Below are 27,325 nucleotides of genomic sequence, written 5' to 3'. Positions count from 1 at the left end.
GTGCCATGGTGCCCCTCTTTTTACCTTGGTTAAATGCACTGTACTGTCTGTTTGAACCTAGCTTTCTGTAGTAGCACCTAACCTGAGCTCAGGGAAATCACTGTAGGTTATTTACACTAAACTGGTAACTAAAATCAAGTATTATTTATTTATTTATGTTTAACGTGAGAGACCTATGAACTAAAAATGTAGCATCTGTAATTTATTCTCTTTTTATTATTCTGCTTATCTCACCTCACTACTGGTGTTGTCTGGGTCAGGAACTAAAATGAAACTAATCTATCCCAGCGGTGCCTCCATTTTTATGTAGCACCCCAACACTCAGTAAATGCCTATGTTAAAGGAACTCACCCTGGACTTGAATGATGGGGTGTTTGGGTTCGATTTATTAAGGTAGCTACCAAGAAGGTTTACCTGTTTTGTGTGAAGCTTTTTATAGCCTAATACTTTATGAATAGCCAACAACACTGTTAGACTAAGCAGTGGCTCTAGTCACATGTACTGTACACTATTTTAAATAACTGACCCCAGACAACTCTTTCAAATAAATGAAATAATGTTTTACTAACCGGTGGTTTGCAGTGTAACACAAATAATATTTACTTTGTTAGTTAAGAAGAAACAAAAATGAAATAACACAATTACCCAAATTAGACTTCTTTAAAATAAAAATATTATAGTTGAAATACTAAATTGTAAACAAAATACCCTTTACCAAAATTGGCAAAACACTGTAGAAAATCAGACACTTATAATAAGCAAAATAGAATTGGCAATATCAAAATACTATTCAAAACTTAAATTATCTCAGGTCTCTAACATTCCTAGTTCTTACCACTTTAATATGATTTATCTGTACTCATCAGACTCAGATCAAATGCTACTTAACTAAACTCTAAACAAAACAGTGGGCCCACACACACACTCTCACACTCACACAAAAACAATAAAAGTTGCAGGCCTGTGTGTTGCTCGGTGCGGTGTGGCAGGCAAATCTTTATCCTCAGTGGCAATTAACAGTCACACAGAAAATCCAACTCACGGTCTGGAATAAGTCCTGGAGAAACAGTTCATGAAGAGATGGAGATGAAAACCAACGGCAGCAAATGCAAAGTCCTCCTCAGGAAGCGCGAAACAGTCCTTCCCGTTCAGCAATGGCTTCCTCTTGGCTAGCAGCTCGCTTGCTTTAGCTTAGTTAGCACAGTCACTCTTGCAAAACTCAAGCGCCCTAATCCACTGTGATTAGGAAAAAAATGCATGTTACTGTCCTCAGCTACAGCTTCTTATGTTACTTAAACATTCAGCAAGTTATCTACCAAAACGTCATTACTTCTTAACTTTACTTTGCTCCACATTTCTCTCTCTGTTCTCTTCTCTCCTTCTCGTCGAGTCTTCCGTCTCTCTTGTTGTCGCTTTTTTCTCTTCCCGCCCCCTTTTCGCTCACATGCTGAACAGCATGAACCAATGACACAAATCTGAATATTCACGTTTGGTTTACCACACACTTTTCTTCAGCTACTATATAGAACAATTTTAGGTACTTACTTGATTAACTATTTATACTCTACTTTATTATGAATTTATGTTAATTTCTTGGTTAACATTTCATCTATCACTGCTTTTAATCAAAATTACTGTCAGCTTACTTGCATTACTAAATTATTTAATTAAATAATTGAAATAATTATTTGTATTACAAATGAACTTGTTTCAACCCCTGTACATTTACACCGGGCTACAAGAGTTATTGTCCGATAGGAGAGTGAGGATGGCAGTGTCGTCAGAGTATTTGAGGTTGGTGGTGGTGGGAGAGGGGCTGGTGCAGTTATTGGTGTACAGGGTGTAGAGGAAAAGGCTTAGCACACAGCCCTGAGGGGCTCTGAGTTTGGTGATGAGTGCAGGTGATGTTGTTGTGCCAACCTGAACACCTTCCCGTCTGTCTGAGAGGAAGTTGTGCAGGAGATGGATCAGGATGGGTGGAGTGTTGAGGTGATGTAGTTTCCTTTGGATGGTGTTAAAAGCTGAGTTGAAGCTGACAAAGAGGATCCTGGCGAGATTGCCTGAGGAGTCTAGGTGCTGGAGGACAAGATGCAGTAGGCAGGCGACAGTGTCCTCTGTGCCCCTTTTTTCCCTGTAGGCTAATTGCAGGGGGTCCAATTGGTTTTTGACAAACGGGAGGATGGTCTTTTCTTATTTGTTGTTTTTATATTTTTGGAGCACAAGACAACAACATACATACTGCATAACGCCAATGTCTATTTACACTTGTGTAGTAGCAACTCTTTCCTGATCTCAGTCTCTCAGCCCCCATGGCCCGATTCCATCTCTCTATAATCGTTTGACACAGTGACCATTGGAACACACAAAAAGATTGTCTAGTTTGACACTGGCATAAGTGCACACAAACACTTAAATTGCTTTTAAGATGTATTATAGCATGACAAACTAATATGTAAGACATGTTTAATAAGCAAATTGTAAAAAAAAAATTTATGTCAGAATGAAGGTCATCTTTTAAGCTTTATTTCCTGTTAATATGTGTTTTCTCTTAAATTTCCTGGCAGTGGCAAGGACTGGGAGGACACGTGGGAGCCAGCTCAACATATACAAATGTAATAATATTTAGTTCTGTCCTGTTCAGTTTATTTTCATCTTTATGTTATAAATGTATGTATTTTGCATTACCATATTATATACTATTGGTTCATCCAGGGCAATCCTGTCAGCCCTGGGGAAGGGGACACAATGGCTATAAATGGTCATACTAAGTAATATGGAAATATTTATATGAAACATGAAGTAGTTTAAGGGGTAAATGGGGTCTAAACTGCTCCAAATTGAAAAGCATGACTAAGGATAAGGTCACCATCAATATGTTGGACACATTTTGCCACTAAATATCCCTTAAAATATGTTTTAGTGATTTTATCCATCTTGGCTCTATATAGGCTGTGAGAAAGTACACATCAAAGTGCCTTGGCAGTGAGAAAGATGAAAATGTCATCCTACTTTTTCGTAGGATGACAGTGAAGACATCGTTGGAAAGGTCTTGATCTGCAGAGCACAGATATACCACTGTGAACATTCTAGGTGGTTTCTGCTCCTCAGGAATGCCCTTTGAACCTTGAACCTAAGGCACTTTTAAAGGCTTACAGAAAAGCAACACAATGTGATACAAACAGGGGGAAAACATTTTTGGAAAGCTCTTGACTTCTTCTATCATGGCCTTCGTCAAGCCAACAGGGGGCGCTACTGGGTAGGGTTAAAACATGATTTCACCCAATTAACAATAGTAAAAATGAAATCTGACCAAATAAATGTGCTCCCCAGTCCCTAAAGCATATAATAAACTTGCAAAGTTCCCTGACACATTTTCACATAATAGGGAAAACACTTTAGAACTACAAAAACATGGCGCCGCGGACTTAAGTGTATTGTATTTTCCAAACGTTTGTAGTTTTTTGATTGATTTTCCGGCTTAGGGTTAGGGTTTTGCCCGTTTTTCAAGAGAGAAAGTATAATCTGAACATATTTTGTTCATATTATAGGGAGATTCAGGTTGTAAAAAAAAAAAAATATATATAAGTGCTTTTTTTAGACGTGTTTGCAGCTGCTTTGTTTGTCCAAAAGAACTGGTGCGTTCAAGGACGGATTGAGAAACGTTTTAAAATCAGAACTTTATGGATTTCGACCCCGATTTATTTTTTGTTTCTATAAAGTGTAAGTGCAGAGGGTAGTTTGATTACATGTCGTTTCAGAATGAACCGGTGTAGCACAGTGCAACTGCAATTTGTTGCAAAAGCATCACAAGCGACAGTAGCGGCCGGCTTTCATTCACTTCCTATGTATGGTTGCGACCACGGGCGTCTAGTGTCGGCTGCGTCGAGCAGCGCAATCTCACTATTCAATTACTACACGTATGTATTATAACCAAGCAAAATCTAGACTATTTGATGCTTGTGCAATGTGCCATGAACCTCTGTGTGCCTCTATCAGTCAAAACAGCCAGCCTGTAGCCTAAGGTTTTTAAAAGTAATATCTGAAGGTGTCATCGTCATATTAATCTACACACAGCATGCAGTGGCATAAAATGGTTATTGTATTAATGTAGTTCACATATGTATCTATTTTAACCAAGGAAAGTATGAATTATTTGAGGCTTTTTTATGATAATAACAACAATGTTGATAGTGAACTTTATTGGTATTTGTTAGAAAGACTTTCATAGTAGTAACTAAAACGAAATAAAATGACAATAAATGCTTTAATGTCATAAACAACCAATTGAATGACTTACTACATACACAAAGTAAGGAGGAATTTATGAATTAAATGCACATTTTCGAAAAAGTTTTTAAAAGAGAAAGATGTGCCTTACATTCAATAACCTTTATTTTCACTCGAAAGACAGCGGTTTCCCTCATTTACAGTGACGACACAATAAACACAATTACAAGGATAACATATAATGAACCGAGAACACAGAAATAAAATAGGATAAAAAATATGATAAAATATATCTAGAAAGTATATACAATACGAAAAAAAGAGCAAGAATAAAAATAAGATGAAATAAATACTAAATGAACAATGAATTCAGCTAAAACAGTTCAGTCAGATGTGTAAAATTCAGAAATCATAGATTTAAATAAACCAAAAGTAGGAAGAGCAGTCATTTTTAAGTTGCTCTGCAGAACATTCCATGAGTTAGGGGCACTATATGAGAAGGGTTGGAGTGAGCTCGGGGAACCTTTAGGAGGAGCAGCTCACTCCAACCTAGGAATAACTGCCTTCTCATATTCACGTCCTGTTCCCTGCAGCGTTCACTTCAGATCCTCAAGGTCAGAGGCAGAGTTGCTGTCAGAATATTCCTCTGAAAAGCTTTGAAGGAAGTTCTCTGCTCCAGTCAAAACTTGAAGGTAGCAGTGTCTCGCAAAAGCCATAATTTCTCTGACACGATGCAGCTTCTGTTTGGCGATGCTCTGCAGACCTTTCATCCCGTCTTCAGTCAAAGCCCATGGTGACTCTTGAACATAAAACCAAGCCAGTATTAGTGACTTTATCATCAGTCATTGATGTGTACATTCATGTGATGTCAAATCAAAAAACATACCTTGCATTGTTGTCCTAGTAATCAGAGAAGACAGCTCTTTTAAGGAATCCCCACAAACTGTTAAGGACCTCCAGTGGCGGTTCATCTCTGACAAAAGGATAGTTTTTTCTTCCCGATGTCTTCGTTCCGCCATGACACTGTCAAAAACTCTCCTCTTCATTCTGAGGTCGACAGAGTCTGTGAAGCATTTATGACAAGAATTTCATGGCCATGAGTGTTAACATGTCTGTACGCCCTACAACAGAAAATATGATGTTATCACTATTTTGCCTATTTCCTGAACCAAAGTTCATACTATGTGGCCAACTCACCTGCTTTTGACATATGCTTTGTCGTAACTGCTATCCTAGAGAGGAAGGCATTCACTTGTTCCACCTCCTCCCCAAGCGTTAACCCAGCCCCCTCCAGAAATGCTCCACTCCATTTGATCTGTTAAAATATATTAAAAAACAAGGCATGTTATAATTTGTCAATGTTGACGTTAAGGTTTTCACATAAAGTTATTCTGTCATATGGTGATGATTACTTACTTCACATTTAAAATCATGGGCTTTTGCATGAAACACCGAGAGGAAGGGCTTCATTTCCAGCAGATGTTTAAACTCAGGGCAGCTTCTAATGATTTTCTCCAGGTATGGCGAATACTTGCAGGCTACATCCATGCAAAAGAATGTAGACCAGCTTCTCCTGTAGAAAAAGGGGATAGGCAAACATTTCTCCCCTGTACATGTTGAGGGCACAGAGGAGGACTCCATGCCGACACACAGCCAGCTCCAGTCCCTCCTCGTCCAGTTTGCTGGCTGATTTTTGGGACGTCTCTCGAGCCGCCGACCATTCCCCACCACAAACAGCTCTTCCAGAGACCTACAATATTAAAATTGATTGATGAAAATGGTCTAGAGACTTACAGTTCATATCAATACTCTTTAATAGGAGATTATTGTATTCTTGGATATGTAATTATAATCTGCAATATTACATGTTTTGTCGTTCTGTGAATGTAGTTGACAAATTGTGTTACGTCTTCATCCTTTGCTATGAAGAGGTTATCAAAAATGGCCTGCTCCTCAGATCTAAATAAAACAAAAGGGACAGTTTATGATATCTCGAATTCTAAGGTTAATTGGTAGACATTAAGAGACTTATTTTTTGTTATTAGTTCAAACACTGTGACATCATGAATATTTTATTGTACCTTGCTGCGTTTTTAAAACGGTCATGCTTGCGGTTTCCATCCATGGAAACTGCAAGCATGACCGGGCTGCACGCTCAACAGGCCTTGCGGAGGCTGTCCACCTCATATCTCACAGCCTCCCACTCGAAGAAGCTTTTGATGAAGCTATCGCCTGAGATTTTCCCAGTCTATCACAAAAAGGACATCTTGATCTAATATTTAAAAACTAAAATAGAAGGACACAGCTTTTCAATGCACAATACAAACTGGTCAAAAACGACAAATAACTTCAATACTCACACGGCCAAAGCGGACAGCTCGCTGATCGAGCATTTTTAAAAATGCCTGACAGGACAGTCCAGGTGCAGACATTTTAATTTCTTCAAATGAGAAGAAAACATCTGTGGCATAGATTGTGGCAAAGTGAAGGGTAGCTGGCCAGTAGTAACTCTTTAGAACATCCTCAACTTCAGCAGTCCACGTGGCTTTGCATGCACTGCAAGCCAACTCTGGCATGCTGAGCTCATGTCGTCCTTGAAAAAAACAAAAAAAAACACTATAATGTAAATTTTCACACACTTAATTATATAAATGTTTTTTTTTAGAATATGTTATGCATTTCTCAATACAAAAAATGTGATGTTATGCACATCCATATGAGGCTGGGGGCTGGGCAGGACAAACAATACACATGCATCTAAAAAAAAAAAATCATGGAAAACGCCAAGCCTTCTTCTGTTTTAATTTAGATGAGTACAACAGGTCATAGGAATCAAAAATCTAGTACCTCAATATATTAGAATATTACATAAGACCAGTCAAAAGAATAATTTATCATACAGAAATGTCAACGTTATGAAAAGTACTGTATGTATATTTTAAATTCATTATGTATGATGAATCTGGAATTCACTCTTCACTTTTAGAATCAAATCACGGAAAGTAAAACTTTCAAATGATATTTAATTTTTTTGAAATGCAATCGATGTAGCAAAAAAAGGAAGCCGTCTGGCAAATTTGGTATTCCTCAGGGGATATTGAAATGTTGTGTCCTTTCTAGAATCAAAGTGTTTTCGAAACATTTACTTGTTGTGCTGACGTCACTGTCTTAATGCCTTACTCAGTACTCATGTTAAGATATCATACAAAGCCATTACAAACACCCGGGAGTTTGTGAGATGGGATAGATATTATTAAGAACAAACTTTTCAAACAGGACAAATGTTCTTCACATTCTTACCATTCACTGTGATCACAGCCACAGCCTTTCCTGGTTTGATCCTCAATGAGTCTGTTGGACAACCACATATTTTTTCAGGGATCTCCACAGGTACATAACGCACTGAAAAAAGATAATGTGGATAAAGAATCATTTGTATCGACTGGGATATACAACATTGTAAAGTGACAGATTTCTGACTAAAAAAGACTGAACTTTACTGTTGAAAATTAAAGAAGACTTGAAGAATATGAAGCACAATGCTGATAAGTATTAAAGTGAACATGAAGAAGCTAAAATTTTCAGTCCAGCAAGAAAATATATTTTGTACACTCACAAACCAGAAATTACCACAGGGGGAAAGGGCCTTATTCAGGACATAAGTTGTTGGGGGTAATGGCTGGAAGAATCCCGAAGTACTGCCATCTCTGTTGTGGAGGGGGTGTCTGGTGTGCATGCTGACATCACATTTGGCACAGAAGAAGCGGCGTGGACGGCAATCACAGCAACGAACAACAGCGGAATTGCTCGAACACTGTTGGCAGATGTGGCCTTCTACATTTTCTAGTGCCACTGTGGTCTTGCTGCCCTCCAGCTTTCTGAAAATATATTTTTGCTGGTGCTCCAGTTTGATGAAGCCAGAGGAGCTCTTGGAGATGGTGCTTCCATCTCATCTCCTGTGGCATCACACAATGAATGCTGGAGTTCTTGTAACTCTGTTAAAATGGTAAAAAAAAAAAAAAACATATTCAAAAGCACTAATATTTTTCTATTTTACAGTGTACTGATGTAGTGGCTGTTAAAGGCATAACTTTTTTTTCATAATTTTGATATACTGAATTTCAAATACAAAGATAGAGTTTACATCTTAACTATGTATTACATACACTGCAGATACAAGTAAAAATATCTGAACATAATGCTTTGGGCAACTGGAAGCAACGTAAAGTACATACCAATAGCCTCTGGAGCAAAGACCACCTCAGAGTTAGTGTCAGGAGCATCTACAGGAGGATGAGTCTTCTGACGGCAGCCAGCTGTACCAGAATAAAAAACAAACAATTATTCACAGCATTAAAATTGTCTACTTGTCCCAGCACTACTTGCACATGATAGCCCAGTTAACAGAGTAAATTATGAAATCCTCACCATCAAACATTTATCTAGAGGAGACTATGTGGAAGGGACAAGTGGATTTTCTTCCCACACATCATAATGTGGACATGTATTGAACTGTACAGACACTGACAGTAAATTAAAATACTGGCAACGCAATCACAACAAACTATTTGAAAGGCAGTCTTGCCAAGAACAATATATAATATATAATATAATACATTAAAAGCTTTATGTTTTCCTTGGTTTGGTATAAACGAAAATCAGGATCTTTAAAATATCATGAATGCGAAAACAATACTGACCCTGGTTAGACTGACGCCTGCTTGAGTGTGGCCTTCGGATTACGTTGCCATCGCTGTCCCTCTTCTTCCACCTTATTGTTGGCAGAGGTGCAGTAGCTTGCTCTTTCTGGAGCTCACCAAGCAAGTCATCCACCCCTTGCAGGTCATTGCTGAGATTTGCAGCCAGGTTATCTGCACTCTCGAGCAGATCCTAGAGCTCTGAATCGCTCATGATGAAGACAAACAGACAGATAGACAGACAACAGAAAGTTGGACAAATAAGACAAACACAAAGGTAAGGACAGGGACTGTGATAGAGAGAGAGTGTTAGAGTGAGTGAGAGAGAGGGAGAGAACGGCTAACAGGTAAAACACAGCAAGGACAGGTTAACAAGAAAGACGTGGCTCTAAAAGCTGCCTTTGGGTTGTTTTGTTTTCAATAAAACAGGAAAGGGTTGGTAGGATGACAAATTTGCAGGATCTGTTGAGAAAAGAGAGAGCAAAATTGGGAACTCAAACCTGGATGAGATACAGTACAGATTTTATTATCATAATTGACAGATAAAAGGTACCATTTCATTTGAAGGTATATGTAGGCTAGGTCTATGCTAGGTCACTGTGCAAAATAATCACAGCCTCCAGTCATTACTTGCCCCTCAGTGATCACTTTGTTGAACTTCTGGTGGTAGCATATCACTTCTAGATTTAAGTAGGCCTAGGCTACAACTTGTAATAATTTAACCTAAAATTGTGGAAACAATGATTAAAGCCTATTTTTTTGTGATTTTTCAGACAGAACCGTATTTATTTCAACAATTTTTATTCTGCATACATGTTGCTAATGTACAGAGATTATAATCATTATATGTATACTGTCTATGATCAACCACGGTAGGTATACATGTTGTAGGAGTGGAAAATAGTGTGGTAGACTTTTGGGTAGGCTGTCTAAATGCTTCATGTCCATCAAAGCACCTCTCAGTCATTAATGCCAGGTAGGCATCGCACACCACATTAAAGATTACATCATAATCTGATCGAAAACATTTATGAAAGGTGTTTCTTGTTCATGGCAACGGTCATTATAGTTTTATGCAAAGCTCTTCTAATAAAATTACACCAAAATAAAGTTGAAATTTAAAGACGCAGCCTTTTTCATCCTGTAGACCTACTAGCTGGCTAAAATACGTCTCTGCACATTTATGACAGTGCCTTAAATAAATCAGTCAAATGAATGATACTCTACAGTTCTAAATGGGCTACCAGCTACATTTGGGCTGATTCTATCAGTTTTTGTGGCGCAGATTTTAGTCCTATTTTTTTCTTTTTACTCTCTTAACCATGCACGCATGCTCTTACCTCAGAAGGAAAACTGCAACTGCCGCCAGGAACGCCCGTCGCATACCATGACGTTGTGAATCGCGCATTTCGTTTGATGGCGCACTTTTGAATGCAAATCTTTGTTTATAAAGATACGAACATTTTACACTGCGGTACAGAGGGAAAAATTAATGAGCCTAGAGAGAGATGGATCTATGCACAACTTCTCAAACTCTAAAGTGACAAGTACCACGCCCCCTGCCCTTGTGCCAGGTCAAAAAGGTCAAAATCGATCAATCAAAATCTGACACTTCGGTCAAATCGATGGATCAAAATCTGACACTTCAAGATGTCTCAGCCCAAAGAGTTCACCACCAGTTCACAATGCCCCCTTCCTACCCCCTACAAGTACAGAGTCAGCAAAGAGTTCACCACCAGTTCACAATGCCCCCTTCCTACCTCTCCCATTTGTTACTTTAAAACTTTTAAAAATACTTTGTTCTTATATGGTACGATGATAAGTGAGAGGGAGTACTCACTCAGGGCTGACCAGATAGACGACTACTCAGCAGTCCACAGCGGGTTGATTTTTCAAAACAAAAGTAGCCTTTACAAGACTACTTTTTCACACACACACACACACACACACACACAAACACACACACACACACACACACACACACACACACAACTGCACGCACACACACACACAAACGCACGCACACGCACACACACACACACACACACACACACACACACACACACACAAATCGATCAAAAATGTGGATAATGTGAAAAACATGTTTTACCAAACTCTGAAGTGAGGGGTTTTTAAAAGGTCTAATAGTTAATAGATTGTAATTACAGATGTCTTAGCCCCATTCACCCCATCCCTCCTTTTTATTAACTGGTTTGTCTTTTTAATTAGTAGCAGATGCGGGTTACGTACCCACACAGACTGTGTTAGGTACATTTTGTTTTATTTAAATTTTATTTTTTTAATTCTATTTTTAAAAAACACGCTAATTTGAACGGTGAAAATCTACTTACAGATTTGGGTGACGGTCTGGAGGACAGTTGGGATGGAAATGCCTTAAAATCCATTCAAGATGCCGAAAATCAAGCCTTGCGTTGAAGAAGACCTGAGGACCGGTGTTGAATCTCTGCCGACGCGGTCGAAAACACCACAGAAAAGACAACATCCTAGTGTGTTTCACGGGGAAATTGGGGGTATTTGTGAAGAGGGTACCCCTGCTGCAGCCCCTGCAACACCGGTACAGAAAAAGAGGAGAGACAGCCTCAGCCCCGGTTGTGTGGATCAGGCTCCTACAGCTGTCGTGAATCCTTCTCCAGAGGCCCCGCTGCAGAGGTGCGAGCGCCAGCAAAACCAACAGCGGACCCCGGATCCTGAAGCCAACGGATCACCAGACGTGCCGGGTGAGAACTTCTAATGTTTTACTATTTGAAGCCTTTTTGTGTGTTTTTGAGCTTTAAGTCATCTAAGGGGTGGTTGTTGAACCTTGCCGCTCCAGCGTTCAAATGAATCAATCATTACGTTACCGTGTCTGTAGCGTCATCCCCCCGTGATGATGTCTCGTATTCTTATGGGTTGCATACACAATGTATTCACACAGGCATGTGTAGAAACAGGTTAACAAAACATGTTTGTTATGAAATACCTCAACAGGCCACCGAGCTGTCACAACAGTGGCTGAGGTCCATGCAGTACCTCCACCCCGCTACCTGTTAGCAACCCCGAGACCCCAGACTCTTCCAAGCCGGTCTGTGTCACCAGCACCCCGCACACCTCTCGTGGTTCCCGAGAAACACCATCTAGTGTCCGAGGAAGATCACTGTGTCAACCTCAAAGCGGTAACGCAGCCAGAAGACTATTTGAAGGTACGTTTGGAAATAAATAAAATGTGTATATATACACATTGGGCCCTATCTTGCCAATCTAAAACGCAAGTATCAAACGCAAAACGCAAGTAGCTTTGTGGGCGGATCTCGGGCGCTGTTGCTATTATGCCGGCGAGATAAATGACTCTTGCACCCGGCGCAAATCTAAAATGGGTTGGTCTGAAGTAGTTACATTAGTCATAGGTGTGGTTTGGGCATAACGTGCAATAAACCAATCAGAGCGTCATCTCACATTCCCTTTAAAAGCAGGCGCGCTTGTTCCATGGAAGATTGCTATTATTACAGCGGATTTGCCAGGCGCACGCCAGGAGCGGTTCACAGCCGAGGAGACTGACGTTCTCGCCAGGGCTGTAAAATACAGAGAAGTGACATTATTGACATGAAATAAATGAAACACAGCCATACAATAAATCAAAACAATGTAAGGCAGCTCCGCAGGAAGAAGACCCTGGCCTCGGGAGCAGTGCGCACGGGCTAGCTGAGGAGGGAGCAGCGCAAACACTAAGGTGCAGAGGATCCAGACACACTACATGCCGGAGGCCCACCCGTTCCTGCAGCAAACCGGTTTTGACATGCTGGAGTGGGAGCTGTCCGGGATGCAGCAAAGTATTAATGCCCGTCTTGACCGGGTGGCGATGTTGCTGCTGCCTCTCAGGTGCATCCCCTCAAGTCTGTGCCCTTAAAATAGCATCTGAATAAGCGCCACTGATTTTAGACTAGGTTTTTCCTGGTCTGTGGCGGAATTGTTTTCTGAAACAGCAAAATAGCACCAGGGAACGTTTGCGCCGGAACACGCCTCCTCTTTTCGCTGAACCGCCCCACCAGAGCGCGAGTTCATTCCCTAATTTAAGGACGTGCGTCGGTGGAGGGAAAATTCCAATGTGCGTCGAGTGCAAAATAGGAATTATACAAGCGCCAGTGTACAAAGTCAATTGCGTGCAAGATAGAGCCCATGATGTTTTCAGAACGTTTTTCCAAAAACTGTAAGATACTTGAGGGGTAGTGATCAGTGACTGGTGAAAAACCATAAGAATCAAAAAAGGTAGCTCCATTGTTCATTTCCAGTGTTAAAGCTAACCAGTGCTCCCCTGGCATATGGGCCGGATGTGTGTTGACTATGAAGTAGGCTGGAAGCCTAAAGGATGAATTCAACAAGGGAAGCTGATCGGCAGCCCACATGCCACAAAATCCATCTCCCAGCAAACAGTGTAAAATATTTTCTATTTGAAGAGTATCCATGTTTCTTTTTTAATAATAATCCACCAGAACCTGTCTTGTAGAGTCGATCTCTAGAACCGAATCGTAACAGGCAAAGACTATGAGCGTAGTGGTTTGTGGCAGGGGTGCTCGGAATCTCATCTCCAGTCTCAAATTACCGTTTGAGACAGGGGAAAGGGCGTCAGTGTCATCGCCTGCTGTGAGATTAAACACAAACAACGTATACCCTGCGTTAAATTCTTCATGGTTGATGCTCAGGGGTAAATCCTTAAGATGTCTTCCGGTGGACAAAAACATGTTGTAAAACTCTCTGGCGGATTGTCTGTTGTTAAATTGGGGCTGGAGTGCCTTAGCAGGAAGCTGTCTGCCATTCTGACAGAGAGCCAGATATTCTACATCATTGTGCATGAAATCGAAGGGGGATAGGTCTCTTCTGCCTGTGAAAGCCTCGTGGTGTACCATGGCCAAGACTATATATTTCGGCATGACACCCAGAAAGAGATTCTCCTGGTTGCATATCCTAGAGTTCGCAGGGATAGAGTATGTTTTCACATTAACTCTTGAAAGCGGATAGAGTGCGTTGCCTTTCATTATGGCTGCTGCATGACCTAAGCGGACGGCTGGAGCCACAGTGACTTTTTTAACAAACAGCGATGCCCACATTATTTTCATGCAGAAGGTAGAGTCGTGAGCCGCTGTGAGACAGAAAGCATCGCTGGCGCAGGTCAGCTTGATTCTTAAGTCAACAGAGTTTAACAAAAGTCTCTCGCAGAAAAATATGTCCCCGTGCAGAGGACCCAGCAGATGTACTTCTCTGGAAACTGCCGTGAAATCGGCTCTCTTGTTCAAACCTTCTTTAGGGCCGTCATCGACGATTATGGAGTTCATAGCACCCGTTGTATCTTTGTAAAATAGACCTGCTGTGAACTGACTCTTGATAGTATCCTCTGAAAAGTTGAGCAGAGTCTCAATCATGGCTCTGTATGGGTGTGTGGCGCCAATTGTGAAATTAATCTATCCCCCGGAATAACGCATTGGCTGAAAATTGTATTTAGAGGGTAATTGATGGGACCCACAGCAGCGTCGTTAGCCAGGTTAGTGCCATCTGTGTTGGTGATTTTCACGCGGAGATGCAAAAGGGTGTTGTTTAGATCCAGATACTTTTCACCATCTCCGGGTATGAAAAACTCTATAGGACCCTGTCTGTGATGGCTGACACGGGGGAAATTTCTGTATAGATTTTATCGTCGATAGAAAGCGGCGTCATAGGGGCTGAAAATAAATCCAGCTCCGTCAGAGTACACTCTGGAGATTTCTGATGCAAAAGAGCCATGTTTTGTTTTTGTATTTTTGTAATGTAATATTGTATTGATCATTCAAATATATCAGAGCTCCGGCCAGGCCTCCTCTTCAACAGCCTACCGCTCAAGACTGATCTTTTCTTATTAGAGCTTGCGCGTTTATTAGAACCAGAACGTACCCCAGGGGGTCGCCTCCTCTTCCTGCGCGACAATACCATAATACCGCCTGAACCCTCTTGCGTCTGATCGTTGGACCTCCCCACAGCACGGCTAAACACATCCGTAGCAATGCTGCCTGCAGCCGTCTTAAGATGAGGTTTAGCTATAGAAAAACCTCTCTTTACCAGAGGGGCCACAAAGCGAAACAATTTGGAGAATAGAGATCCTAAGCCACGTCCGTACATAACAGGTGCCCCATAAAATCCGGGTAAAGCCCCGCCTACTTGGCTCTCATAATAATTTACAAAACGGTGAGGATCCTCTCTCATGCTTACCAACGCCATTTTTTAATGTGTAATGTGTCTTATTACTTACCGTTACTGTCGCTGCTCGGGCGATACAGAATGATGTACGTGTAGACACTGCCTTTTTAAGTTTTTGATCTAAAGTGAAGCCTCACGATAGTCTTCCCATACATAAATCTTATCGGCTTGTTTTGATCCGTTTTTAGCTCAATCTGAATGTTTTCAATGTGTTGTCTGGACACCGGTAAATAATAAGCAGGGTTGAAGCGCTCTGTGATCATACTACCGTAAGACCCCTTGATATCTACCACTCTGAGGAGTGGAGCATAAGCATCACCGACCAGCTGGGGGCGTACAACATCGCTATAACAGTATATGTGGTAAAATCCTGCGTTCATATCCGATGGCAGAGGTGCTGTAAATTGATCACATCTGAACCATTCTCCAGGATACATACCCATCAGGTAAGACACGGGAGCATCAAAGAGTAAATGTGTTTGGCCTCCTGCTTGCATTTCAAATCTCTTTTGAGATTCGTGAAAATTTAGATAGATATCAGAATTAATTTGCCTTAAATAAAGATCCATCTCTTTTTTAAACTGGTCTATGCTCCCTTAATGTCCCCCTCTAAACTTTTTTCTATGTACTTTAGACACGGTTCGTGGGGTCTTTGGGCTTTTCCCTCCAAAGAAAGTATGCTAAATCCGGTAGTACATTATACCAAGTGTGCGGGTATGAAATCTCTCTCAGGGCAACCTCCCATTCTCCTTCTAAATCAATATGTTGCGCCAAATCCACCCTGTAACTGGCGATCGTGTTATCTTTGAAAACGCCTAAGCTAGCGTTGGAAGGCAGGGTGATGAAAAACCCCTTATCCTTCGGACCGTACATGTTGGAATGATACACAACTCTCGTGTACACCTAGGTTTTTATATATTTTTTAAAGTGGAAACCTTGACCCAGCTGTTGAATTTTTCAGGCCAGTTTTTCCAACGTACAAAAGCTTGCTCTTCACCTCTGACTGTACGTCGTTTCAATATCTCCTCTACAGTGTAGACTTCTACGTCTTTACACGTTTTTACTTTTTGCAACTCTGCCTCATAAAAGGAACCTTGTATGATCTCATCATCATAATCTTTCAGTTTGTAAACAGGTGGTTCACGAGGAATGCATTTGTGTATTGTGAACACTTCGTCCGTAAAACTCTGTTCATATTTTTTATCAAACACCCCTCTCACTTTTGATATTCTGAGTGGATCCCCCTTTTTAAAATTCATTTTTAATTCACTTCTCTGAGTGGCTGTGGATGTACCGTACAGGTTTTGAAACATTTGGAAGGCATTCTCTGAGGTCACTTGCATAGGCTTCATTTTAATACTGCTGTGATAGCTGTGATTATAGCTTTTTTTATGTCTTGTAAGACATCGAGGTAGCGCATGGTGTTGTTTGCCGTAAAGTATCTCCACATTCTACTTTTTAAAGTATGATTAAATCTTTCAATCACAGAGGCCTTGAGGTCACTGGCTGTGGAAAAATGTATGATACCGTGTTTTTTCATCAAAGCCTTAAAAGCCTTGTTAAAAAATTCTTTCCCCGCATCGGTTTGTAGTTTTACAGGCGTCTGACTTTCTTCAAAAATAGATTCAAAAGCCTTTACCGCCTCAATGGCTGTTTTTCTCTTCAGAGCTTGTACATAAGCCTTCTTGGAAAACACGTCTATGACCGTTAATAAATAATTATACCCGTCATTATATTCTGACAGAGCTTGCATATCACACAGATCTGCTTGAAATTGGTTTAAAGGGCGAGGTACAAAAACTGTTTCTAATAAAATGTACTCTGGCTGGTTTGTGTAGAGTGTAAGCATCCTGCTCAGATAAAAAGTCTTTGACATTTTCAACTCCTACCCTCTCACGTTTCATCTTGAACATTTTTACATAGTCGTTCTACACCTCCGTTTCTCAGACATGTTGAAAACGGAATGAGAGAAAAATACGATGTACAAGTTATTTTATTAGAGGTTTGCACAGTCACAAATACAAAAGCACGTTATAAACGTACAAGACAAACTTTTCAGTTCTAATAACAAGTATAAAAATTTAAAGAATAGTAAACACACGTTATAAAAGTACAAGATAAACTTTTCAGTTCTAATAACAAGTATACAAATCTGTTCTCACTTGTTTCTCATCCGAGGGCCGTTCAGACATCACTAGCCTCAACACGGTCCAGTCGTTGGAGGTAAGAGTCAGTACATTTTTCATCAAATTACATTTTTCACCATCACCCAGCTGGTACAACCAGAGCTCGCACTCTTCATACTTGAACACATACCCCCAACATTCAGACGATCCATGCTGCAGTAAAGACCATTGTTCTCCCAGAGATTCCTTTGGAGGAGCCTGTGTACGCTGTACATACACCATACTTTTCCTCGGTGCGGGCGGAGGCCCTCTCACTTGCCGGTAGATGGTGACTGGTGTCTTGCAAATCACAGACATCTCATCTTCTGGTATATTCTCTTTTTCACAAACGTAAAACTTTACTTGTAGCATTGTGAACTGGTGGTGAACTCTTTGCTGACTCTGTACTTAGACACAATCTCTGTCCTTTGTTCACACTTGAGATTTAAAGGTTCCCGGCCACAGGGGCGGGGAGGGGGTGTGCTAATTAACTGTGTACAATCTATTGATTGTTTTATCTTAAAAAGATGTTCACCATCTGGATGGGGGGCTGAGACATCTTGAAGTGTCAGATTTTGATTGATCGATTTGACCTTTTTGACCGGGCATAAAAGGTAAGCGTGGGAAAGGGGCGTGGAAAGGGGTGTGGAAAGGGCCGTGGTACCTCTCACTTAGAGTTTGAGAAGTTGTGCATAGATCCATCTCTCTGAGCCTATTATGTATGCTGTCATATCACATCAGTAAGAAAATGTTTACAACATGAATTGTTTGGAGTTCACATTGTGGGACATAAATTGTGGTGTGGGACAGTAATAGTTGTTGTTGTTGTTGTTGTTGTTTTTGTTTTAAACAAACTTTATTGTCAATATTATGGCATTACACCATAAACAATAGTACAGTAAGGACAGTACTTCCGGGTGATAGGTCCTCCATTATCCAATGGGACAGCTGGTCACGGCGTCTTTCAGCCGTAGCCCCTAGCAACCTGACGTCATTGAAACGTCTGTCTGGCCATAAAATCTTCCTATTAACTATCCAATAGGACGGATGCTCACATCGTCCAATAGAGCCGTGGTCGGGTTAATACAGGAGTGAATGGGCTGCTGGAGCACACGCTCTTAACGTCAAATATCGCCGGGGACGGCATAACATTGTAGTGAATGGAACCCCCTCTCCGTCTGCAGACGACGTCGAAGGGCACTTTTTCCGTTAGTGACTGACGCTAAAGTGCCCTTACCGACAGTCGCTATTTGACGTTCGGGGAGTTCAATTCAATTCAATTCAATTCAATTCAATTTTATTTGTATAGCGCCAATTTATAACAGAAGTTATCTCAGGACACTTTTCAAATAGAGCAGGTCTAGACCGAACTCTTTAAAACATTATTTACAGGGACCCAACAGTACCACCATGAGCAAGCACTTGGCGACAAGGGCAAGGAAAAACTGCCTGTTAAAAGGCAGAAACCTAGGACAGATCCTTCGGCTCTAGGTGGGTGGTCATCTGCCTTGACCAGTTGGGGTGAGAGAGAGACAGACAGAGAGAGACAGAGAGAGGAAGAGAGAGAGAGACAGACAGACAGATAGACAGACAGGTGCACAGCAACAACAGTATTGGCAATGGCAATCTAGCAGGACCATGGCAGGAGGCTCCACCAGAATCGATAAGAACCTGCGAGACGAGAAAGCACAAGAACTCCGGGGAAGAAGTGAAGTTAGTAACATGCATTAATGGAACATGAATGAGTGCAGAAAGAGAGAGGAAGAGAGGAGCTCAGTGCACCATGGGAAATCCCCCGATAGTCTAGGCCTATAGCAGCATAACTAAGGGATGGTTCAGGACTCACCTGATCCAGCCCTAACTATAAGCTTTATCAAAGAGGAATGTCTTAAGCCTACTCTTGAATGTGGAGAGGGTTTCTGCCTCCCGAACCACAACTGGAAGCTGGTTCCACAGGAGAGGAGCTTGGTAACTGAAGGCTCTGGCTCCTGTTCTACTTTTAGAGACTATAGGAACCACAAGTAGCCCAGCATTCAGAGAACGTAGTGTTTTAGGGGGGCAATAGGGTACTATGAGCTCTTTAAGATATGAAGGGGCCTGACCATGAAGAGCTTTATAGGTGAGGAGGAGGATTTTAAATTCTATTCTACATTTTACAGGGAGCCAGTGCAGTAGAGATGTGATCTCTTTTTCTAGTTCCTGTCAGTACTCGTGCTGCAGCGTTGGACATATTGGGGCAACCTGATAATAAAGAGTTGCAGTAATCCAGCCTTGAAGTAACAAATGCATGGATTAGTTTTTCTGCATCTGTCTGTGATAGTATGTGTCTAATTTTTGTAATATTACGTAAATGAAAGAAGGCAGTCCTAGAGGTCTGCTTCATGTGGGAGTTAAAAGACAAATCCTGATCAAAGATAACTCCAAGATTCCTGACAGTGGTGCTAGAGGCCAAGGTAATGCCATCTAGAGTAACTATATCTTTAGACAGTGAGTCTCTAAGGTTTTTAGGGCCAAGAACAAGAATTTCGTTTTTTTCTGAGTTTAACATCAGAAAATTGCAGCTCATCCAGGATTTTATGTCCTTAAGACATGTTTGTAATTTAGATAATTGATTAATTTCATCGGGCACGTATCATCTACATAACAGTGAAAGTTAATGGAGTGATTCCTAATAATGTTGCCTAAAGGGAGCATATATAGAGTAAATAGTATTGGTCCAAGTACAGAACCTTGTGGAATTCCATGACTAACTGTAGTATTTATTGAAGATTCATCATTAACATGTACAAACTGCGAACGATCTGATAAATATGACTTAATCTAATCTAATAATACAAGTACAGAGACAGGTCCATTGTCAGAAGCAATTAGAAGGTCATTATTAACTTTAACCAGAGCTGTCTCTGTGCTATGATGAACTCTAAATCCTGACTGAAAATCCTCAAATAAACTATTGTTATGTATAAAGTCACATAACTCTTTGGTGACTACTTTCTCCAGAATCTTAGAGAGGAAGGGGAGGTTAGAGATTGGTCTATAGTTGGCTAAAACCGCTGGGTCAAGAGTGGGCTTTTTAAGAAGGGGTTTAATTACAGCTACTTTAAAGGACTGTGGTACATATCCTGATAATAAAGACAGATTAATCATATCCAGTAAAGAAGTGCCAATTAAGGGAACAACTTCTTTAAGCAGCAGTTGGGATCGGGTCTAACAGACAGGTTGATGGCTTCGATGAAGAAATGATTGAAGTTTACTGATGAAGATCGATAGCAGAAAAACAGTCTAAATATATATCTAAGTTTACATTAGCAAAAGTCCTTGAACTTGGAGAGCCAGTGATAACTGTTGACGGCAGTTGGTGATTAATTTTCTCTCTAATAGTAATAATTTTATTGTGGAAGAAGCTCATAAAGTCGTTGCTACTTAAGTTTATGGGGATATGTGGCTCAATAGAGCTGTGACTCTCTGTCAGCCTGGCTACAGTGCTGAAGAGGAACCTAGGGTTATTCTTATTTTCTTCTATTAGTGCTGAGTAATAGGCCCCTCTGGCATTACGGAGCGCCTTTCTATAACTTTTAAGATTATCTTGCCAAATTGAGCAATATTCTGATAATTTGGAAGAGCGCCATTTCCTTTCAGATTTCCTAGCTATTTGCTTTAACTGGCGAGTTTGGCGGTTATACCACGGTGCTAATCTCCTATGTTTTAATAATTTCCTTTTTATAGGAGCGATAGAGTCTAATGTTGATCGTAGTGAGCCTGCAGCACTATCGACAAGATTATTAATTTCAGAGGGACTAAAGTTGTTATAGTACTCTGTTAAATTCAGACATGGCATTGAATTAAACACTGAAGGAATCTCCTCCTTAAATTTAGCTACAGCACTGTCAGATAGACATCTGCTGTAGGAAGTTTTGCCTAATGGCATACTCCTCGTGGGACAACCAGGTCTCAGTAAGACAAAGTAAATCAATATCATAATCTGATATTAATTCATTCACTAAAACAGCTTTAGAGGACAGAGACCTGATATTTAACAGTCCACATTTCATTCTCTTATTTTGTGCTACTGAGGAGTTAGTTTTAATTTTTATTAGATTTTTATGTTGAACTCCTCTTGTTTTTATTTCTTTAAACAATTTAGGTGGTCGGGGGACAGACACAGTCTCTATCGGGTTTTGGGTGGGTGACTGTTCTAAAGAAAGCGCAGAGAAGTGTGTAAGACAGCAGCTCTGCTTCCTGGTCCCAACTCTGGACTGTCAGGTTTTAGAAATAAACTTCGCCATATTTCTAGATAAGAGAGCCGCTCCATCCAAAGTGGGATGGATGCCGTCTCTCCTAATCAGACCAGGTTTTCCCCAAAAAGGCTTCCAGTTATCAATGAAGCCCACATCGTTTGCTGGACACCACCTCGACAGCCAGCGGTGGAATGACGACATGCGGCTATACATGTCATCACTGGTCACATTGGGCAGGGGTCCAGAGAAAACTACGGAGTCCGACATTGTTTTAGCATAGTTACACACCGACTCCACATTAATTTTGGTGACCTCCGATTGGCGTAAACGGGTGTCATTACCACCGACGTGGATAACAATCTTACTATATTTACGATTATCTTTAGCCAGCAGTTTTAAATATGATTCAATGTCACCCGCTCTGAACTAGTCTACGTTTAAATGTTAAGCGGGAAAATAACCGCTGTAACAAGTAAAACTAATTTAGATTTAGCGTTCACTGACAGAGCTACAGCACCAAACAGTGTACACAGAGCAGGAAGTAAACCGGAAATGAGTCAGTATGCTTACCGTAGCACGTCCACAGGCTGGCCCCGCTGTGTGAGACTGTGTTGGTTTGTTTGAGCCATCCGTCCACCCTATGTCCTCCATATGCTGATTTTTTGTGTCTTTATACTACGTCAGGCGGGCACATCCATAAAGGATTCTTAAGGCTGGAGCCTTGCACATCCGTAAATAACCATAAGGGGTACCTTCAGCGTCATATTTTGAACCAAGGCCACTGACCAAGCAGCAGTATTTGACAACATCAGAGTGAGATAGGGCTGGAACAGAGGTCATCTAATGCCACGTGACCAGAAGATGTCACTGTTTTCAAGTTTCACTTAGTTGCATCTGAGTCAGAATGTTCTCAGTGTAAAATCCAGGGGGAATATGTTCAGTGGAACAAAACAGCTGGCTGAAAATGGTTTTCATGCATTTCTTATTTCTTATCTTCTTTTTGGGAGCAAAAACATATACTCCTAAATAATGTAGAGAGAGCTATGTAGAAGTGCCCAGGCCTTTGTGGAAGTTGTAACGTTACTCCATACCATATTACTCTTTTAAAAATATCCTGTAACATCATTTTTGATGATTGATTTGGTTCTTGTTGCGTTGATTTAAGTTATAATTACTAATACTTTTGCACTTCTGCAGCCAGCAGAGAACACAAAAGGGTGATGATCCTGCTTATTGTAGACTACAATAGACCAAACTATGTCCTAACCCCAAAGTGAATGGTCATTTTCTTCTACAGTTTTCACTTACTGTAAAACTTCTAATAACAGCAGGGTCCCAATACTAGGCTGGTGTGGCTACATGTTATAACAAATAAACTGAGTTGTAAATATTTTCATGTGAAGTTCGTTGCTCACTGTCTGTAATCTGGCTGGCTTAAATCTTCGGCTGCCATAAAACGACGTTCATATTCAAGTGTCATGGCGGCGGCACATAGAAAAAACTACGACCTAAAATTTACCGTAAGCTGTTAGTTGTAAAATTTGAAGAAGAGAGAGGCAGTACAGTTGGAGAGTATTTCGATCTGTGCTGAGCAAGAGTATTGTGGAAATACATGCCTGGCCCCAATAAAGGTAGGGGGAGTTCAGTGATTTAATCAAATAAACACCCAGGCTATTATTAAAGAAGTTTTAAGGTAATAGGAGAGTTTTTACATTGATATTATTTTATTATTTGAGAGCGTTTTATCAATAAGGCTTAATTAGATTTTCCTTCCAAGGCCTTCGGGGGTTGTTGGCAGTGTTGTTGATCATGTCAAGGTCAAGCAGATGTGAAGTCACATCACAACAGGATGATGACCTACTTCACTTGCCTACCAAATAAAAATGATAAGGTTGGTTTCATTATCATGTTTAACAATTAGGCTTGGGGACTAACAGGATAGATGTAACTGAATTATGTAATAAAGGTAACTGTAATCCATTACAGTTCCCTTTATCAGCAGTGGACACAGGCTAATGTGGATTTAGAGGATGTTGCCGTTGGTATGTTCTTTTGATTTCGTCTAGTCTCTGGTCTTTTTCTGCTAACTGGGGACGCCCAGCCCCCTCAAAGCAGGCACCCCCACTTAAATCCTCAACTGTGGTTTTGATGCTGAAAATTGAACAATTCCAATTATTTATTATCATGATTATAGCCCACATCATACACATAATCCTTAACAGTTGGCCCTTCCAAAGTCCCACCCTTAGTGCTCTGTGCTCGTCTTCGTTGAAAAGACAACCACAGGCCATGAACAATCTTAGAAGTTGAACTCAGATAGCTGTTTGTACCTCATGGAAATAGAATGTTTGTGTGTGTGTGTGTGTGTGTGTGTGTGTGTGTGTGATGGTGGTAAGTAATCAGCACTGTTGATAAACACCTGGAGATTGACAGCCAAATCTGGGGGAACATAATTGACTGAGCTTAAGGGCTCAGGCTTTTTTCTTTGCATACAATTTGCACAGTGCAGTGGTATAAATCACCTTTAAACCTATTCTAGAGCATATACTTAACTTCAGAAAGAGTCTGTGTCATTGTGTTTCTTTGTGTGTCAATTCAAATATAAATACAAAGGTGTAGCCCTCTTTAGGAGTATGTAGATATATGTGGGCACTAATATGGTCAACCTGTTGTAATGTAACATGAGTGGTTGCTAATTGATAAAAGAAGCCAAAAACAAAACAATTCTTTTTTTTGTTTTAATGAACAGTCTATGCATTGAGAGCTACCAGAAGCATCTAAACACATGAAAGTGCAATCACAAATACATAAAGAATGCAACCCACGGTGCATTATTTCTGTTCTTTTCTTCTTCCCCCAGTTTGTTTTCTGCTGATATAAAATTCCATCAGCAATAGAGGTGTTGTAAAGATAAAAAACAAAAGACAAGACAGAGAAAAAAAAGAGAGGTCTCCTTTCCTTTTTTTTCTCTGTCTAGTCTTTTGTTTTTTTCTCTCTCCTTCCCCTGATGTGACTGGCAGACTCTGCAACATAATTAGAATTGTAGACCTTCATGAAAAGAGTTTTTCCTCACTTGCCAAGCCTCAACATCTGAAATCTTATGAAGGTCAATTCTTATGTTCCTAAATATGTGTCACATTGTGAAATTCTTGAAGAATAATTCAGATCCTTTTGCAATTAGCCACAATGGCCCCGATATTCATTGATTTGTTGTTTTTCCTGGATCTCTACAAAGAAAGTGGTGAGCCCAAAATTGTAATGACCTGTAGAGATTCATGAGAATAACGGCAGGTTGAAATATAGTGCAATTTTCCTTTAACATGATGCATGTATCAACTGCACTTTCAAATATGGCTACTCGGGAGCACTGACCACATAGTCTCCAATGGTCCATCCAACCCCAGTCTGTTGGAGATGGCATATTTGGTGCCACCTCACATGCTTGTCCCCTACAGTGACCTCCTTGGTACACTGCTCTTTGCACAACTGCATCCTTGGGGGGATTTGCTCTGCATTCCTCCACCTTCCTTCCTTTGTGAACAACTCAAGACGAGTTTGATCAATGTTGAATTGACTGCAGGTTCAGTTATAGAGGAGAATTGTGAATCCTCCAATGGATGGAACAATGTCTTCCTCTGGAATGCTTTTTGGAGCCTTTAAAGAGCCACGGTTGCCATGTCTTCGACCTTCCAGGTGTCCCATGCTGTCTTCTTGGTTGAAAATCCACTGGTGCAGCACAAAGGAGCAGTGTACCAAAGAAGACAAACACTTGAGGTGGCAGCAAATATGTAATCTCCAACAGACAATTGAAGGCCATTTTGGTGAACTTTTCCACCAGTAAGCCAGTCCTTCCCTGATCTTAAAAATTGTGGCTACAAGAAAGGCTGCAGGAGATATTGCAGTAATATTTCTGTCAAGGAGACTGTGAAGAATATGTTCAACAACAACAAAACAAACAAACTGAAATGTGTTTTCTGTAAATTTATTTAGTTGTTATAGTTGTTAAGGCCATATTAGTCTGACTCAAAGAAAATAGGCTGTGGGTATACTGTTGTCCATTTTATTTTCATTTTGGTGAACATTTCTCATTTCTCTTTCTTTGCATGGCCAACCTTTTATTGAATTAATTAATTATGGCGTAGGCTTAAATCGGCTCATTCTAAGGTAACGAAAAGCACAACGATTCCTATATTCAGGTGATTATACACTAATGAAAACATACCTATAAATAGTATATTCCATTTCTGCCAATAGATCCTCCTAAATGTTACACACTGGACCCTTTAAAGGAAAAACATGATTCCAGCTGGCCCTCATCAAATGAATCACTTACTATAGTCACCGGAAAGTTCTCCCACAATTGCAGTCAACTTCGTGTAGCTGAGTTTAGCAGCATTAAACGCATTTGATGAACATAAAAAAAAAGGTGTTTTTATGCCAAACTGTGTGTGATTAATTTTCATGGTTGCTAATAGTGCAGAAAACAGTTATACACCATCAAAGCAGTCAATGTCTGTGCAGCTTTATATTTTATTAAAACATCACTGCGTTGTGTTTCAGCCAGAGGGCTAGTAGTGTATGTTGCTTATGTACAAGACCATGACCTAATAGGCCAAGAAAGAAAATCTCAAGCCTGTTTTTAATCACTACTCTGCAGATTTTGCCATGTCTATAGATAAATATGTTAATCTAGCTATTAAAAATTCAAGAACATCATATTTTAAATAAAACCAATCCAATGATTGTGTGAACAAGTTTTATCTTTACATAGTTTGACCTCCTGAAAGTGAAAAGTAATCAAGGATCAAGTGTAGCTTAATTATCCCCTAAGGACAATATGTTGTACAGCCATTAGTATCTACATACCCAGTATAACAAACATACACCCAACTCCCATTAAGAAATATTACCTATTAACATTTCTTTACATGTGTTTCTAGAGTTATGTTTTTTAAAGACAAGATAAAGTGTGTCATATGTCGACAGCCTTCTTGTCAATTCGGCATTAGTATCCATGAAGATAAACTGTATTTCTGTACAAACTTTACATTTTGTTGCCTCAAATTGCCCAGCCTGCATTGTAGCTGTGGTTAGTGGGAGAAGATCATGGCAATGAGAGATGAACCATTTCAAAAAAATTAAAGATTTCTCACTAAAATAAGTGCTGGTTGGTGGGTCACATATATGGTGAATTCAACACAACTGATAACACTGTTAATTCACCAAGTGTGTGTCTTTTGGTCCATGGCTGTTCCTGACTGAACCCTCATTAGTGTTAGCATTATATAAGGGAAAATCTTTTAAGTTAAATTCGAGATTTATAGATCACAGATGTGTAGGCAAGGTTTTTTATGCACACTGCCAGAAATTATGTTAAGAAGTTTGAGTATAAATCTAAGACTATCTAGATCTATAAATGAGGCCCCTGGTGTTTTGGGTTGATGTATAGGTTTTTTTTACCGCCACTGTTTGTTTTTGGACGAACACCTGACACATTAATGGAGCCTGCTGCAGTCCATTATTACACAAATCTGGTATGCTTTTACAAAGCTGTTTGTGAACTGTTGACAGTCTAAGTTTGCACATGCACAAAACCAGGCATGTCCATGGTAAATAAATGTAATCTTCAGAATCAGATCTCAGGTTTGCGATATTAATGTCAAACACCAGCTTCTCATCACACTTCAAAGATTATCCCAATGATTCATATCAAAAACAACAAGCTTTGGTTAAAAGATTACATTTTCATGCCGGTGCAGGTAAAACCAATTACTCT

The 27,325-nt window shown here is 40.3% G+C and overlaps 2 protein-coding genes across 5 annotated transcripts; one reads left to right on the top strand and one right to left on the bottom strand.

Moving 5' to 3' along the window:
* Window positions 1-4,240: 4,240 nt before the first annotated feature.
* Window positions 4,241-10,583, bottom strand: LOC127375264 (uncharacterized). 4 transcript variants are annotated; one of them, XR_007887341.1, is made up of 11 exons: window positions 8,928-10,583; window positions 8,463-8,543; window positions 7,844-8,222; window positions 7,528-7,629; window positions 6,588-6,820; window positions 6,309-6,475; window positions 6,093-6,186; window positions 5,644-5,977; window positions 5,425-5,542; window positions 5,114-5,290; window positions 4,241-5,026 (listed from the first exon to the last, which is right to left on the bottom strand). XR_007887341.1 is itself a non-coding variant. In XM_051421283.1 (5 exons), coding segments are annotated over exons 1-5 (834 nt in total). In that variant the 5' UTR covers window positions 6,095-6,297; the 3' UTR covers window positions 4,241-4,823. The 4 variants fall into 4 exon arrangements, 1 of the variants encoding a protein (XP_051277243.1); XR_007887340.1 differs by having other exon boundaries at window positions 7,858-8,222; XR_007887342.1 differs by lacking the exon at window positions 6,309-6,475 and having other exon boundaries at window positions 7,858-8,222.
* A 698-nt stretch (window positions 10,584-11,281) lies between these two features.
* LOC127375270 (uncharacterized) lies at window positions 11,282-12,288 on the top strand. The gene is made up of 2 exons (XM_051421291.1): window positions 11,282-11,662; window positions 11,913-12,288. Exons 1-2 carry the CDS (start codon window positions 11,335-11,337, stop codon window positions 12,215-12,217), a joined length of 633 nt encoding a protein of 210 aa, XP_051277251.1. The 5' UTR covers window positions 11,282-11,334; the 3' UTR covers window positions 12,218-12,288.
* The last annotated feature ends 15,037 nt before the right edge of the window (window positions 12,289-27,325 follow it).

The sequence above is a fragment of the Dicentrarchus labrax genome, unplaced genomic scaffold (assembly GCF_905237075.1).
Source record: "Dicentrarchus labrax unplaced genomic scaffold, dlabrax2021, whole genome shotgun sequence".
Taxonomy (NCBI): Eukaryota; Metazoa; Chordata; class Actinopteri; family Moronidae; genus Dicentrarchus; species Dicentrarchus labrax.
The sequence above is the reverse complement of the archived record's forward strand: the minus strand, read 5'-3'. Positions and strand labels throughout refer to the sequence as shown.